The sequence below is a fragment of the Phalacrocorax aristotelis genome, chromosome 1 (genome assembly GCF_949628215.1).
Source record: "Phalacrocorax aristotelis chromosome 1, bGulAri2.1, whole genome shotgun sequence".
Lineage (NCBI taxonomy): Eukaryota > Metazoa > Chordata > Aves > Suliformes > Phalacrocoracidae > Phalacrocorax > Phalacrocorax aristotelis.
Window position 1 is genome coordinate 150,114,338 of NC_134276.1, and position 18,179 is coordinate 150,132,516.

General features: G+C 40.8%; 1 protein-coding gene across 1 annotated transcript in view; it reads right to left on the reverse strand.

The window, feature by feature from the left end:
• CACNA1C (calcium voltage-gated channel subunit alpha1 C) overlaps nucleotides 1-18,179 on the reverse strand; it is a 488,252-nt gene that overhangs the window by 106,909 nt on the left and 363,164 nt on the right. The window contains exons 10-13 of the mRNA XM_075115730.1: nucleotides 12,730-12,820; nucleotides 3,581-3,607; nucleotides 1,294-1,454; nucleotides 263-488 (exon numbers count right to left, since the gene is read on the reverse strand). Coding sequence (XP_074971831.1) covers nucleotides 263-488; nucleotides 1,294-1,454; nucleotides 3,581-3,607; nucleotides 12,730-12,820 — 505 coding nt within the window. The remainder of the gene's footprint in view (nucleotides 1-262; nucleotides 489-1,293; nucleotides 1,455-3,580; nucleotides 3,608-12,729; nucleotides 12,821-18,179) is intronic.

Consider the following 18,179-nt stretch of genomic DNA (forward strand, 5'->3'; position numbering starts at 1 on the left):
GCACTCTGCATGGTATCAAGGGTCTCCAGCCCCCTATGCCAGACTCCTCAGCAATCCTTTCCACTCACATCAGGGATATTCAGTCTGTACAGCCCTCCCCATCCTGCCACAGACTTCAGAAGATGAGGACTGTCAACCTAGCACTCTCGCTATCCAATTAGTGGTAGGAAAAGTGTAAAAACAGGGATGTGAGTGACTTGTACCTACATATGTTGTGCATTTACAGTAGCCCTCCTTCATTCCCAAAGAAGCACAAAAGTACCTTGTGATTTTAAATATTCTTAGGAGTCGAACACATCTCAACACCGAAATGCCCAGTGGCGACATGATCCTTGTTTCAACCAGAATTGTTTCCAGGATTCCTCCACATACAATGAAACAGTCAAAGCGGTTGAAGAGGGACACAAAATAGGCCTGGAGACCAAGGCTGTACATCTTCAGTAGCATCTCTGCCGTGAAAAGAGCTAGCAGTACCTTATTGGCAGTGTCTCATGAAAAACAAACAGAAACAGTTTAATGAAACTTAGTCAAAAGATCATCACATCTAACCATCAGCCCTTGCCTATAAGAAACCTCTTCTGGGATCAGTCTGAAATGTTAACTTCATATAAGCTTGGGTGAAAAATGGACTTCAAAAGCCTGGGCATCTCATTCACAGAAATGTTTTACAAAGATGCTTACAGCAATTCTTATGTATTGCACATACAGCTGTGATGTATTACACAACCACACAACCTCCACGGCAGGGACATGCCTTCCTGTGCACGACCTCCCATCACACTTGTCATCTGCAGGTGAGAGTGGGAATAGAAGAGCTGCTGTGCTACCTACTGTTGCTTAATTAAGCCTTTCAGCTGCTCTCACCTCCAGTGAGGATTCAACTGTTCTGCAGACAAGAACTTTACAAGGCACTCTTCCTTCCTCACTTCCCTGGTAACTAGAATTTATCATAAATGCCATTTCAGGGAAAACCTTGGAGAACCTGTGGCTCCCATTAGCTATCCATAAATTGGAAATCCAGTTGCTGCAAACATATTTAGCATAAACTCCTAATTTCACCTACACCCACTGGAACACTGCTTTGGCTAGAAACAAGGAACTTGTGTTTCCCCTGAAACTTCTGCCATCGTAGACAGATTTTTTTAATTATTTAAGATCCTCCACAGACAGAGGACAGGACTATTTGGAGCTGTGTATGCTCCTTTTACATTGTGCGGTTTGATGCATCAGCTCTTCCCTCAGCCCCTTTTTTGACACTGACCACAGTAAACAGAACCATCAGCCTCTCCTCACCTTGGACCTCCGTGAGCCAGTCTGGCTGGTTGTAGTGTTCAGAGGCAATGGTAAGGGTGTTGAGAAACACAAGGAATATCACCAACCAGTAGAAAACATTGGACTTGACAGCAGCACGGCACTTCCTTCTGCAGAATCGATTCCATCGGCGCCAGTAGCGACTTGAAAAATTGGAAAAGGAAAAGTTCTTTTCAGATAGGGATCCTTAGGCTACTGCAAATCTCTGTGAAGAGAGGCTCTAGTCTTGATTTATTGTTCAAGAGTGGTAGAGAATAACTTTAAAGTTCACCCTGAGAAAAATTCTCTCATTCTCATATGACTCAACAGTTGTGATCATCCTTCTTTTAGCTATAGGAATAAAGTCCTAAAGTCCTAAGCCCGATTTGCAACATTTAGGAGTGAATAAACCTCTTCAAGCAATGTCTTAATCTGGTTACAACATCCATCACAGCTACCCTGAGAGGTTTTTTAGCCCAGTTTCCACAAAAATAATTATTCTTCTTGTATTTAATATTTATGGCCTGCAATGGGACCTTACCCAGCCTCAGGATAGTCAATGAAAAGATGCCTGCTATATACCATGGACCTTTGGATTAAGTCCTTGAGGAGATGAGGTCAAACAGAATCTGTGGAACATTTCCAACATTCAGCAATGTTCAGGAGCAAGCCCAATACGAGGGCTAACTCTGAACAGAAAAACAAAACTTAGGGTCCTCAACATCTCACCTTCATGCCTGAAACTAAGGATACCATTTGCTAATCAACAGACCTTTTAAAGTTTGCCTTCCATGAACACATCCCCTTGTGTCACTGATTTCTGAGGGTAATTACTAACCACAGAGATATTTAAAGCTAATTACACACCTCCTACTCTTCAGAATTTAACTTGCATAGCAACCAGTTTCCAGGCAACACTTGTCACTGTAAAATAAATCTAATAGTTTTATATAGATATTATATACATATATGTGTGTGTGCGTGCGTGTGTGTCTCTCTTTAGTGACACACACACACATACACAACATTACAAGAAGAGAGAACTTTTCTTGGCTAGTCTTCGCTTATCTATTATTTCCAGTGATAAACTATGGCCATGCTTGAAGTCGGACTCGAGCATCTATATGAACTAAAGCCAGGCAATGTGAACATTGCACACTGGCCAAGAATTTTGCAACAACGTTTTAACGGGTAATCAAATCCAGGCTGTTTTAACTATGCAATTTATAAAGGCACCCAGCCTAGTTAGCACAAATATGTAATAAGGGTTGTGTGTTTTGCAGTGGATTTGGGACAAGAAATGATCTTCCCAACTTTTAAAATCGGCACAACACTTAGACATTCCTGTTGTCATGAAATCATTAGCAGTCCCACACACTTTTGTGTGTACTTGTGCACAAATGTACGTGCATATGACCATGTAATGATACAGGTGTTTTTTTGGTGCTTACACCTACATACAAATAAATCCATGGATTGTAGGAATGTGTTCATGTATGCAACCCTTGCACAGAGATGCATATAGGCAGTATGTACGCATATGTGCATTCCTGAATTTACATTACTATTCATTATTTAGGTAAGCTGAAGGACAGAGTTGCTCACTTGTTCTAGTCACTCTGAAAATTAATTTAGTTTTTTATAAAATTGATTTTCAATTTGGAAGTATACAGGCAGCTGGGCTCCTACTGAAGAGAGAGAAATGGACTGGGATCTCAACAACCAAGTTCCATGATTTCAGTCAGCCTTTCCAGTGGAAACCCACAGATGACCAGCTGGGAACCGCTTCACATTTTCAAAAGCTTTAAGTCAAGAGAAAAACAAATACCACCAGAAAAACTCCACACGTCCCATGGTGTCAGGGAGCATTTCACAAATGGAGTGCAAACCTCATCAGTTGAAATATTTACAATCAAGCAAAGCAGAGTAGTACAACAAATATTAGGAACGAGAACCTTGAGCTGACAGGGTTGATGCTGATGGATGTAGTATAATTATGTGGTTGAACTTTTTTTTATTCTGCTTTCATATTTTATGGCTCAAGATATGTACATAGCAATCAGATGGGTACTTCTAAATGAAAAACTGTTGGTAGTTCCTATGCCTTATTTCAGTATGAAACTAAGAGAAAGGGTCTTGATTTCTGGTAGATGACCAACTAAAATCAGACAAGTTTGGCAGTATCTCCTGGAATCATGACTGTGTCCCACAGATACAGGATTAAACCACTTCACAAAGTAAGGAACAAAGTCAGTGGAAAGGAGGAAAAGCAAAAGTCAGTTTTACTTACCTAAACTTTGATTTTGAGATCCGATGCCTGAAAGATAAAAATTGCCATTAAAGTCTCTGAAGCTGTCCCATACCTCCCAGGCTTTTATAAAAATTACAATAGAAACAAATAAAGTTAAGCTTAATTAATTTTTTAATGGATGCTGTTTTCTTCTTGAATCCCCTATAAGTGAATGTAGGCACTGGGCATGGCTAGAATTCCCTGATATACAAAGCTTGTTTTTTGGCGGGAGTCATAAAGCAGGAGTCGTGTCATGACAGGATTCTACGACCTACAGACATCAGTGAACTAGCCTTTCTCTTGGGTAAAAGGCTGGCCCAATGCTAGGAGCACTCTACATCTGCTACCAAATTTATTTTCAAGTATGACTCTTTTTTTTTTAGTCACTAGGTTTTTTTCTCATATTAAAATATGTATGACTTTATACAGACAGACTTGTTGCTTTCACACATCACCTGTCACTTCAGGATATATAAGCACATTATGAAACCATGGGGAAAATAATGCTTTCTTTTTTTCCAGCAATTGAAGGAAAACCAGTGCATAGTGGATATATTCAAACTTAGATACTAACACTTATTTGTCTTTGTTACCTATGTAAATCGGTTTGAATTTGAAAGGGTCTGAACAATAACAGATTCTGTTGCTATCAATGAAATTTTGGGAATTAAGCATTCCTGAAAATTTGGCCATGTTCCCACTATATATGTGTTTAAAAACCTAATTCCATGCACCTGGATTTATTCACCTAAATAATTTCATTAGCCTTTTATGAGAAGTCACAGGCAAAGCTAGAGATAGACCCCAATTCTCTAACCGCTACCTTGCTGTGCTTGACACATGTCCTATATGGCCTTTGAACTCTTGGGCTGCATTTTGGCACACAGATAATGCTGCACATTTTATATATATATATGTGTATATATATAGGATGCTGCAAAATCCACTACCAATAACAGAAGAAATGAGATCTGGGGAGTGACTACAAACAAGGTATTTCTGCTGGGCTGAAGCATTTGAAGCATTTCTTAAGGTTCTCCCTGTGATGGGAAAGCAATTCATTGTTGACAACAGTCAGCAAAGGTCTTACTGTACTGGCTTAAAAATTAATTCTCTGTTAGTAGACATGGGACAAAGTAATTCTCAAAGCATCTAACACTACTTTCTGTAGCAGTCTTAAAAATGGTCGTGTCCCTGTTTGAGGACATCAGTCACTGACAAGTAATCAGTGATGGGTCAGTTTCCTTATGTGGAAGAGATTTTAGTGGTAGGAACATTTCACCAGCAGATGGTCCAAGCTAAAAAAAAAAAAAGAGCCTTTGCACTGAATACATCATTCCTGCTGTGTCACAGGCAGCTTGTCTAGGCCACATACTAGGCAGTAGTGTGGCTACAGACACATGCAAGAACTCTTCTGATAAAGAAGAAATAATGCAGTGGCTGAACAGAATGCTAAATTATGCTGCAGAGAAAAAGTGAGCTTTAACAAGGATGACAAGTGAAGCACCTACAAAGCACATCCTTAATGTTAAAGCTATCCCAGCTTTCACTGAGAATTCTTGCTTGATAAGCACTGCATACAAACTATAACGGATCAGATGTACAGACAACAGGAAAGAAGGGTTGGAAAGAGACAGAAGCAAGGAAAAGAATAAAAACATCACAATGAAGAAGAAAGCTGGGCACTGAAAAGGAGATGGTGAGGACTTTCATAGGAAAAGGCTGGGGCGGGGGGAGGAAAAGAGAGATGTCATGGGGAACCTGCCTGGTGGAAGTTGAAGGACAGGGAGTCTGAAGTCCTCTGGTGACCTCTCTGGCTAATGGTTTCCCAGTAAGGGAGCTGTGTGGCATTTAAGGAATCTTTTAGTTATTTAAGCAAAAGAGATGTGGCAGGTGTAGTACTTATTATGCATGTGATAATTATATCTTTGGAGCATTATGAGCAGCAGCCAAGTGCATTCAGTGCTCCCACAGGTTGGCTACAGCCCCCCCCCATTGCCGTACTGCTATGGCAGAAGGCTTTATCACATGTGGGTGTGATATATATATAGAACAGGACAAGGAAGGAGGAAGAGATTTATATTTAGAGGCAGAATCCAAGAGTGAAATGGAATTTTGGAAACATGAACTGTACAATAACTGATTCTGAAAACATTACGCCCAAATCTGAAACACATTTTTCAAATAACCCTTATGATGAAGAACCTTTTATCTTTCAGAACCAGGGTTAACTATGTCATATAAAAACATGATTTCATGGCATCACTAGGAGCTGTCAAATAGTCTGGACCTGGGTCCTTGCCATGGCCTCTTTGTGACACTCCAAACTGGCGTGTGCCAGGAGTTCAGGGTGAACCAGATTCTCTGCTGAGTTTAAACATGGATCTCTTGCATCCCTGGTACCCTGTGAGCTGCATGGCATTGAGAGAAAGAGAGTGTCCCCATTTGTGTCCAGATCTGGAATATCTAGAGAAACTATTGGTTAGAATCATGGTATAGGAGCCTGTACAAAAACCATTTCAGATTCCTAATGAGTGTTTTTATCATAGAAATCTTGTAGCTCAGATTACCTTTTAGAAAGGCAAACACAAAAATCAGCCCTCTACTCTTTGACTAGCTATCGTTTAAATTCTCTAAAAGTCTTTCAGCCTTACATGCTTATGTACCACATACAGATAAGACAGTGAAATTTGAAGATTTTTATCAACACGAACTCAGGATAATCCGCATAATTCAAATGTAGAGAGATATCCCACATTCTGAGAGATAAAGTCTTCATTTTCACGTTCATGGTGGACACCAGAGAAGAGAAACTATGCACTTGTGAAGGATGTGACACTTGTGTATAACAGGGTTTGAGGACTTGTGTGTGTAATTGTACACACAGACAATTCTGGAAGAATCTTGTAGGTCTCCAAGCATGACACAAAAGCCATGTTACAGTTGTTTTCTGGGTGTAGAAATTACTAAATATGACCATGAAATTTTGTGGCATGCTGGTCACAACTACTTTTACAGTATATGATCCTGCCTAGAGGCAACTATCTTCATGAGGACTTACAAAAGCCTTTGGATACTAGTTAAAGCTCTCATAAAAGCAGTTAAACAGAAATTTACTTACTATGCCTCTAGGTTATATGCAACTTTGGGGAACATCCAAAGAGCTGCACTGTGCATATCTTACAGATTTTAGAACTCTGAGAACACAGTCCTGGTGTGATACTGATTCTGTTTTGGTGTAATACGGTCATTCATGCAGTTACTGGTCAAGCAGCACAACATTTTCCCCTCTCTATTCCTGCTGATGACCTTTCTTTGCTTCTAGTCAGGATGCTGACATCCCTGAAGAGACGATGTCCACCCTAGGGCCCTTTTACCACATACTACTGGGATGAGAGCATATAGTGACATGACATTTTTCAGGAATGCATACTGCATACCTGATAATCTCTCAGCCTAATAAAGTGTTAGGGTTAAGTTCCACCCTCTGCTATGCCTCTGCGATTCACAGTGAAGCAATGATCCTCCATCCTTCTGCCTGTTATCCTCTGTACAAAGCAATTAACACTGGGAGATGTACAGGGACATGCAATGACCATTTCTCATATCTGACCATTAATTAAAAGCTTCTAGCAAAACAGAAGAGATGACTGGCCCTGCAGAACTTGTGTTCTGATGTGGACTGAGATCCTCCTGCTGAGACAATGGCTGAATTTCAGCAGAGTTCACACAATGATGCCTCTTGTCTTTTTTTTTACATTCTTGCTCTTCTTGCAGAAGCACTGGAGAGCATGCAGACCCGACAGGACTGATGCTGGTTTTGAGAGAGACGTGGTTGTTGGCCAGCAGCAGTAACAATCTACAGAACATCCTTAAGAACTCTGGATCCACCCAGCTTAAAATTGAGCTGGTTTGCTATTCAACAGGCTTTCTTAAATGCTGGAAAAACATGGCCAGCTCTTCAGCATACAGTGAATAATCTTGCTTTCCCTGTGGCAAGTCACATGCAAGTCCTGTCACAGAATCCAAAGTAGGAAGATAATTCCTCCTCCACAAGGGTGTGTTACCGGCCTTTAGACACATATCTAGAGCTGACTGTGAATATCAAAAACACCTTGCTCGTAATAAATTGGAGAGCAGTAGCTGAGGCTGACACATAAGGGTTGATGCTGTGTGCCTTCCTGCTGGAGTCAGCAGTGGTTTCAGAGCTTTTGGCATACTTTTCTTACCACTGCTCCTGAAGTGATGGGGACTTTGGTCCTCACAGAAGGAGGCTATCTTCATATTACTTGAAAACCAGCAGCAGCTATAGCGAGCCTGCAAGCCTTTACCACAGGCTCCTATGCTGATTATTGCAAGAACTGCATAGGATTTATTTTCGCAGCCAGAAAAGCACCAAAGGAAGACCACTGATGGTTCAGTTGCCAGGGAAAGCTTCCATTGTTCATAATATTTTCAGGACACACAGTTTTCAGTTGGAGAGCCAGTGTAGGATGTTCATTTTGGTTTATCCTGTTTTATTGTTTTAACCCTCTTTGATGGAAAAGCAATTGAACTGTCCCCCAAATGTATGGAAATCCCAGCCAAGGTGAAAATGCCAAGTGGCTTACTGTTTCAATGAAAGCAGATAATTTTAAGCTCTCTACCCCTTTGAGCTCAAGTGCTTCACTTTTCTATTGAGGCTTTATGGAACATTAGTTTCCACAAAGGTCTTTTTATTAGCTAATACATATGTATAAAAGCAAGCTCTATTGTGGCACTCCAGATCTGTATGGTTGTGTTAGAAAATTAACATTCTGGCTGTATTGGAAGATTATATATGCTGACATCCCTCACAGAACAGATTACTACTGATTATGAGCAATAGCTAGTCCTCAGGAATCTAAGCCCTGCACAGCAGTAACCACAGAGGCTCATGGAAGTTACTCACTATTGGGAAGTCCTGGGTATAAGGCTATCCTGTAAATAGAAACCCATTGCTCCTCCTTCTGGGTTTATCCTACTGATGCTTGTGCAGAGGATACATGTTTCTTTGTACACAGAGGCAACAGGTTATTAAAACAGTGACACATCAGAAGTAAGATAAGTTCCACTTCCAAATGCTGTCCTTGAGGATAAAAATTGTTGTGTTTCTACTGCAGGGCACATGTCAGCGCAGTACAAAGCAAAATCATGACATGGATGATAGACTGTGGAAGTTGTAGGATGCTTTTCAATGTCCTGTGGAACCCTACAAAACCTTTTTAAAATTCAGATGTCTGGTAAAGTTAACACCCATGTTAGGAAGGGAACTACTCCCTGCCACAGCTCTCCTGATGGCAACAGAATTGTACCAGGGATGAATATGAATGAGGGCTTTTTTGTTTTAGTTGTAAGAAACTGGATTTACACAATAAGCAAAGAGATATTAGATGTGAGATTCCTCCAGAAACTCCTTTTGCTTGTTTCAGGACTGGCATTGCTCCAGACAACACAGCTGATGAAGGCAATTTCTATAGTATGGATACTATAGAAATAAAAGCTTCTTTCAGACAATTCATCAGTAGGATATAGCTTGTGTTTGAGAGGTACTCTCCTGATCTCGCATAGCATATGTCTCTGTGGAGTCGAGAAAGGCTGTCAGGGAAGATCTCCTTTTCCAAAAGGCATGCTTGAGCCTGGCTTCTCAAGCAGAACTTTATATCATTCACAGGCCCGGCCTTTCAAAGCTTTACAGCTTTTTATAAGAACAGAAAGAACAGCCAGTAATTCTAAGTTATCTTCAATAAAAGTGCTTTTTCTTTCAGTCTCCTGGGTACTTTTTTCCTTTTATCATGAGCACATTTTGCCGGCAAGGTTATCCTGTAACCATGGCGGTGGTGCTGGGGTTGTTAAATGCCCTAGCATCCTGATGCCACTAAATAAATAAATGTTTTACCTTTAACTTGAAATCACCCTGTTGCATCAGTCATGTCTGGTTGCAGCTTGCCCAGTGCAGTCTCTGCCCTCTGGGAAAAAATGTGTTTATAGCAAGGCAATGGGGACTCATGGTCACTAGATGATTTTAGCAGGCTGGTAAAAATGAAATCTCATCTGCAATAGATGGAACTCAACAATCGAACAAAAAGTTGTCTAGCCGTTTCAACTGTAAAAACAAAATCTAGAGGGCAGCCGACAGCTCAAAAGCCTGGGCCTGATCTTCAACTAGAGTAAATCAGGATACCATGACTATAATAATTAATGCTTACTGAAAATCACTTGTTCTAGATGATGAACTTACTCGAAAAGCTCAGCTGACTTCCCATATGAATTATCTTTATTCTTGAATATTGGGCCAAATTCTGATGCTTTTAGTCAGGTTCCAATAAAGGAAAATACTCATTCAAATAAATTTTTGCTTACATTTTATGTGTTCCAGCAGGAACATTGGCCTATGGGAGGTTTAAACAAAGGCTCAGTGAGAAGAGGAGGACTTAATACTTCTTGAAACCAGGAAAGCTGGTTTCTCTCTCTGCCTGAGTATGTGATACATTTACAAAACAAACCAGAAAGGAGTCCAAACCTCAGAATTAAAGGCAGATCTCAATTTACATATAACTGAGCAATTTGCAGATCTACAAGTTTGAAGCAAACTTTTTACAAAAGTAGAAAGCATTGGCAGAATTTGTGTCTCACTCTAGAATTTAAAATACAACTACCAACCAGGAAAATGAATGGCTGTAAGGAGCCTATCCATCTCTTAGAGATGAAAAGCAGTCTGAGTGAGGCCTTGAGGATCTTAACTGTCCTTGGGTAAGGGGTAAAAAAACCTATCTCAAGAACAGACTTCAATTCCCCTACTATACATCACTCATTTTCAAATGAAGTGGAGAGTGGCAAGGAAACTGTTTATCTCTGTGAATCTTACATGTGCCGCTCTGGTGAAACTTAGGGCCCTGTTTTAACATTTACAGCACGGGAAGAAGAAACGAAACTCTATTTTTCTGCCATTTTCCTAAAATGTGTTGTATGCAGCCATTCTTTCTCCTAATGCCAGCAGTATAGTGATTGCAGTGTCAGACCACAATACTCCCATTGTCCTGTGGGCACATTGAGCTATTTTAAGTAAACTCCATTCTAAGTCATGATTACATTTAGAGTTGGGTTTAACTTTGGCTGTCCTGGCCACATTCCAGATAAGATAATTATGTGTTGCTTGCCAAAATTCCTCATGCAGTTTCAGCGCAAAATAAGCTATCCCTCATACATCTCCTTATACACTTGTGCCCTTTGTTTTTAAACGCCTGTCACATTTTACCCTGAAGGTGGCTGAACTTTAATGCTGTGAAAACAACCCTGCATTTATGGTTCATAAAGTGCTTTAGGATCCTTTGGGATTAAGGACATTAAATGAATGCAAGCTGTAATATTAAAAATATATGCAACTTTATAGTAACAGCTGCCGTTGTTGTTGGCACTGTGTAGCACCAGGGGACCCAATGTGTTGGGAACCATAACTGCAGAATAGAGATGGCTCTCAAAATCGGATTCAGCTAGAAGGACTGGTCACATACCCAGCTGCTGCTTCCTGTAATACAACAAGAGCAGAAGCAACTCGGTGGGGTGCTCAAGGGAGGGCTACAACTGCCTCAGTGCTGTGAATCGATCTAGACTGATTCCTTCAGAAAGAAGTTCATAATCTAAACTAAAAGGCAAGACTCATCAGGTAGGCAACAGCAGGCAGGTGAAGGAAAACTTTCAAAAATAATTTCTCCTGGAGTTTGTAAGTCGCTGGCTGACACTTACAGGTAAGCCGATTAAATTTACAACATATTCCACATATCACATCTCGTAATGCAGATAAGATCTCCTCCTCTTCAGTTTGCAGAGGAGATGACCAAAAGTGTGTGTGGGAGATACAATCAAGGTTTGCAAAGTCATGAAAGTGATAGATAAGATGAATATGGAACTGTTGATCACCAAATCTCACAGTATTAGAAGGAGAGGACATTGACTGAAAGTAGTAGTAGATCAGCTTAAAACAGATACGAGAAAGTACTTGTCTACACAGCAGGTAGCAAAATTCTGAAACCCGTTGCTACAGGAGATTGTGAAGGCAGACAGCCTCAGTGGGTTCAGATAAATCCATGGATGGCAGGTCCATATATGGGCATTAAAGCCAAAAAGCCGAAGTGTTACCTCTAGCATCTCTAATCAAATAAGCATAAATTTGGGGGCAGTAAAAGGGGACTGGAAAGCGGGAAATGGCCAGGCTTACACACTTGCCCTCCTGTCACTGTCAGGACTTGAGTGCTGTGCCAGGTGGACCACAGATCTGACAAAATAGAGCATTCCTTGTGTACATATAATCACCGTTTGTGCAACATGGAAGGGCTCAAGGTATGCCCAGGGACAGAAGAGAGCCTCAAAATTCTCCAGCATGGTACAATCTGTAATACTGATATGCTTAGCTCATTTTTCAGTGAAATTTGGAGGGACTAATGTATTCCTCCACAGCATAAAGTCCATTTCTTGTTCAGGTCATGAAAAAGGGAAGAAAGGCCCCCCTCTTGCCTATTCTTGCTCTCTGTGACACTAAAAAATATACTGTATTAATATGGTGCTATCTCATATATTCTTGAGCATCTCCATTAATACAATGGTGCAATTTGAAGGAGACATTACTCCCTCCTAACTGATGCATTTCTTTGTCATTACAGTATTGTGTTCAGCATTTGAAGGTTGTAGTTCAGGCTGAAGGATGGGAGTTATCATCCATGTATTACTATTACAAGACACTGTAAAGTGTACAAGAATTATTAAAGTAATTAAAATAGACTAGTTATTTCCACTCTTTGGTCTACATATGCTGGATTTGATTATCTATCACCAAAGCATAATTTTAAAATAAGAACACTGTTATCCATCAGTTCTTTTAGCTATTATGCAAAATCAGATCTGCTTGTCCTGGGCATCCTGTGCTTTATTTACATATAAGTAAACCCAGAGACTCTCCTCTAATGTCCAGAGTGAGTTTACATTGCAATTAAAATAAGAACTGGGATCAATAGATCTTCTGCACCCTCTCCTTTCACCCATTGTGGGGTTTTCTTCTCCTTAAAAAGCCCTGGCTTTAACCCACCAAGCTTAATCCAACCCCTACATACATATACCTGTGTATATGTACTCACGCTAGCCTAGCACCGCAGTTCTCGCCTTCAATATCTGCTCCAGGGACGTTGTCTGTGTTCACGGACTCAGTCTCACTGGTGGGCATGCTCACTGTAAGAGTCAAAGGGAAGAAAAGAGAAGGTTGGCCATTAGAACCTGGCACATCTATTAATGAATCACATGATTGAAGGTACTGGCTTAATGAAAAGACCCTCAACTGCAGCTCCTGAGAATTAAGCAGTTTGCTGAGCAAGTCTAGTGCCTCCCTGCACAGGCCAGGCTGGGCAGGTAGGCTTCAGGAACATACACAGGTTACTCAAATGCTAAAGAAAAGGGAAGAAGCAGCTGCTCTCTTTCTTTCAGAGTCAGTTCCTGGAGATTTTGTGAATGAGAACCATTGAAAATTAGAGAACTTGGCAAAGCCAACAAAGAAGCTTTTGCTTGATTCAATGGAACACTTAAAAAAATCCCCCATTACTTGAACCAGCCCAACCATCTCACTGCCCTCCCCAGTCTCTTGTGTGATGAGTAGAGTGCAGATAAAAGGTGTAGGATTGACAGGTATTCAGAGAAATGGATGCTGTTAGCCTGATAACAAGTACCACATAAAAAATACTGAGTGCCCATCTGTCATATACTAACCATTAATGTGTTTCAACCTTACACTTACAAACTAGACCTATAGGGAAAAGAGGGGAATTCAGACTCTCTCACCCATTTAGATATTACCAACAAAGGACCTAATGAATATGGACTAAGGTAGAGATTTTATGTTGACACCCCCCAACAAAGAACTGGACGGAATCTCCTAGGCTTTTACAGAAGTATCATGGAACAAACATCAAATGAAAGCAATCTTAGGTGTGAACCTATCTCATCTGGATTCAAGGACCTGTCACATCTTCTCAATATTTTATTTGCTTCTATAGATAATGAAAAAAAAACCCAACAATTTCCATTCCACCAGTTGCTCCCAGCTCTGATATGAGCTCTAATACTCCTTAACTCCTTATATATAAAATCATTCAACGTAAGATAGCACAATGGATAGGATTCAATATGTGTCCTCTTCCCTTCTCCCTACTTTTCAAACACACAAAACAAATGAAAAAATGATACTTAAAACTGAAAGACAGAGGAGTTAAACAGATCTCTCAGGTGCCTGGTAGAACTTCAGAACATGACCTGTATTGGCAATTGGATATGTATCTTGGATGAGACTTGAGAGCGTGTACTATTAGCTGTTGGAGAGGCTTCTAACAGCCTGTAAGAATATGTTAGTCAGTACTAAGAACATATCTATTTGTGGGTCCCTGGTGCAAAGGAGGCAATGTAGAATAAATAGGTTCTGCATTTCAGTTGAGCAGGTGTTTAACAGGCCATGGGACCAGGTCTTCTTCCAGAGACTAGAAAGATATAAGAAGGTTCTTCCAAAGAGGGTCTGGGTTCCTGCTTTGAAAGTGTTATGATAGAAATGTCCCTCAAAATGAACTATCTTTCCTTCATCCCATCCCAACAATTCACAGGCCTACAACATATGTCTTGGGAAATCTAAAGTTCTTGTGCTGTGTTCTTAGGACCATATGAAACAATGGACTCTCTAGTACTCTTGAAATAACTATGAAATATTGTACTGTTCCTTTATGAAGACTAAATGTTTTAATAACCTTGTCTGTTTGGAAAGACAAATTAAGGAATCAACTGAATTCATATTTTGATGCACATGAAATGGTCAAGTAAGCTGTAAGAAAAAACGACATTCATAATTCAAATTTTCAGTCCAGACTAAGCCCTTCAGGAAAAAACCCAATACGCTGATATTTTGAAAGTCATCTTTGCAGATGAGGTAAAGCACTTTCAAGACATATTTGAGCTTATTTGCAAATGGAAAACAATTTTGAAGACATTAGCAAGAGATTGATTTGCAGAGCAGCTTATTATCTTGAGTGCATGAAGAGGACACTGCACAAGCAATAGAAAAAGCAAGGCACACGCATGCAGAAGTACACAAAGCTATATTATATGTCAGACTGTATAGAGATATATAGACACACACACAGAGATATACGCAGTGTGGACACAGAGTGCAGTGGAACATTACCATGGGTTTCTGTGGAGTGACTAAACCAAGCAAATTTTCCTCTCTTCTTATCAGGCAAGCCAGCTGGAGTGCTTCCTTTCACAGACAAGATGGTCAGTGTCAAGTACCAGGAACAAGACATCAATAGAGAACATGCAGCCAGTGACAGGCAAAAGAAAAAAACAAGGAACTCAGCTTACACATGATATCCACTTCTGTCTGAAAACTTCATCATGTGAATTAAAAATACAAAATTAAAGACAAAGGTATATGGAAGTATGAAATATTATAACAGATCATCAGAGGATAATTCTTCCTTGCTTTCTGCTCTTTTTTATGTCTGACTTCTGAGAACAGAGAGCTGTTGGTTCTAAGTTTATGGGTAAAATCTTTTCTCCAGTGACATCAATGGCAAAATTAATCTTGTTTGATTGTGTGACGTATTGAAATTGATGAGACTAATGCAATCACAATTTGTCCCCAGGTTATCTCCTGACCTGTAGGCTCAGAATCTGAACTAGCCAATTTTTGAATGAGGTTCTTTGGCTTTCTTCCTAAACTGCTCCTATGTCTAGAAACTCTTTCTAAACTGTCAGAGCTGCTAAAGGAAAGTTGTTGGGGTAATGACATTTCTCTGCCTTTCTCCATCTTTAGAGATTAACAACCTTCATAAAGCACTCAGATGTACACTACCTTACCCAAACTAGGATACCAGTAGACTGTGTCTCATGATTTCCATTCAGGTTTACATCTGGCATTTGCCCTCTGATGTCCTCCTGCTGCATGGCTTTTCATGGCATCGGTTAATGTTGATCCTCTGCCTATTATGCACCAAGGTCCTCAGCCCACACAGATCAGATGTGCATGCACAGAAAATTCTTAGAGTGTACTTCACACTTCCCTAATCTTACTGCTGCAGAAAGCCAAATTAAAGTGAGGGATGCGGGTGCAGTGGCACACTGGCTGAAGAGACTCCTGTGGTTCAGGCTAGCTTGCTGGCACTAGCTCACAGGCATTCATTACACTGCACTGATAGAAAATGTTATGGACAATAGAAAGTATTAAGATGGTATCAAATATAAGAGGAATGATGGCCTAGAAGTTAAATGTCAGGACAGACAGGAGATTAGGACTGTATTCCCCAATGTGGTATGCTCTCAGTGGGGCAATCACTTATTTTATGTGGCATCTCACGTCACCTTCAATATCAAGGGATAATCAGGTGCGCAGATGCTGTGAGGTTCGTTCAGGCCGGTTAACAAATCCTGAAAACAAAAATTCCTGCAGGAGAGGTGTGTACAAACTGGACCTAAATATGAGAGGAAGTAAATCAAATACTGCCCAGATGGCTTTCTTATCTGACTCAGTTCTCAGAGACACAGACATTGTGCCCACACCCTGGCTCCAGCCTAGAAACAAGGCAGGCATTTTTTGCAGTCCGGGTAATTAATTACTGGAACCACGTACCAAGAATGCTGGTGGTAAATCCACCACAAGAATGTTTTAATCAGGAAGAGATGTTTTTTCTAAATGGTGGGCTCTAGTCCAGACCAGAGTTATGTTTAGGACCATGGTACACAGACTATGCCATCTCACTGGCCACTTCCTCGTAATTTTGGGAGCTGAGACAAAATCAAAAAAGACGCAAATGCAGATTTCCTCCCACCTGGGCACGGAGCAACTTAGCAGTGGAAATCCTGGTGCCTCACCTCCTGTGCCATGTTTGTTGAGTAACTTGGGCACTTTTACAGGAGTGGTTCTCCATCAACTTCAAGAAATCCACTGCTTGTAACTAAATCAGATATTCCCAGGGGGCTTGGTTCTGCCAGACGTAGAGGGCACATTGTCTTTCCGTGGGTACCCCCACCTCCCCACTTCCTGGCCTTCAAGCAGACCATTAAATCTTCTATCTACCACATACTTTGCACTGAAGGTATTTCAGTGTCCAAACCACAGCATGGGCAAGGCAGTGATTGATCCCTGTGCATACTATTCAACTGCTCAGCTAACACCCTAAGGTATTAGGGTCAAGCAACTAAATGCTGATGTTGGATACAGGTGACTTCTTGACAATAGAGAACAACTGTGCCCCCTCACCCCTCCACTGTAAGTGACAGCAGGTTGTTAAAGGGGTGAGAAGGCATTTCCGTCAGGCAGTTTACCTTTGCCAGACTACATCAGGAGCAGCAGCACTGCGATGAGTACACAGAATTGGCAGCTCACTTCAACCAAACCAATACAATGAAACACTGACAACAATACAGGTCCAGGTCCTATAGAATATATTACATATTTTACAGAATCATAGAATGGTTTGGGTTGGGAGGGACCTTTAAAGATGATCTAGTGCACCCCTTCTGCCATGGGCAGGGTCACCTGCCACTAGATCAGCTGGGTCAAAGCCCCGTCCAACTCGACCTTGAATACTTCCAGTGATGGGGCATCCACAACTTCTCTGGGCCCTGTTCCAGTGTACCTGTGACCTGGGCAAATCACAGTGGCTTTGCTTACATAGCAATCTCTTTTTCTGGATTTATGATCACATTCGTAATTCACTCTGGTTTATGAAATCTCCCATCAGTTACATATTCTCTAGGTAGCATAGCATAGCAATTTTTTAAAAGGGAAATGAAACAACTTTTTAAAGGCATGCAAGTGTCTCATGGTTTCAACCGAGTGCAAAACATAAGGACCGGTAAGTTTATGCTCTCTCTGCAGCTGCTTCTGAAGCCTTTGCACTTCTTATATCTTACCACAGTGTGGGTCATGCTCTGAACGTAGACCTTTTGTCTTGGACTAACTGAACTCCAACATTACATTACTTTCATAGCATTCCCGCAGCAACTAAAGTGAGAACATAGCTCTCTATGTAGCAGCTTCCTTAATAAATCTGAGAAATTCTTCATGTTATATTAATTCTATCTCTGAGACCCAACAGACAGAAGTAAGGACAAAGAGTCTGCAGTCTGTGACTGGCTAGACAGACAGATGTGCAAGACCCTTTGAGAGCCTCTGTTCCATGTCACTGGCATCAAGCATTGATACCAGTTCTACTCTTGCACTAACATATGTCCCTCCTCCAACGAAATGCCCCATGGACATGCAGTGATTATTAGATGGCAGGTTGCCAAAAGACAGCCAGCCACTGAAGCAGAAAGCTGGCACAAGCAAATACCCTTCTGTGTAGTCCTTAGATAAGTTTTCCTTCACACACTTGGAGAACAATATTTGCTCCCAGTTCAGAAATATCATTACCACTGTTGCATCTTGCATTTATGACATGTTTGTCATCTCGGCAGTGGAAGTAATTCTAATATTCAGATTTATCTCCATAGATTATATAATGCTGCCACACTTGTTGCTGAATCTCACTTTAATACTGTGGCAACT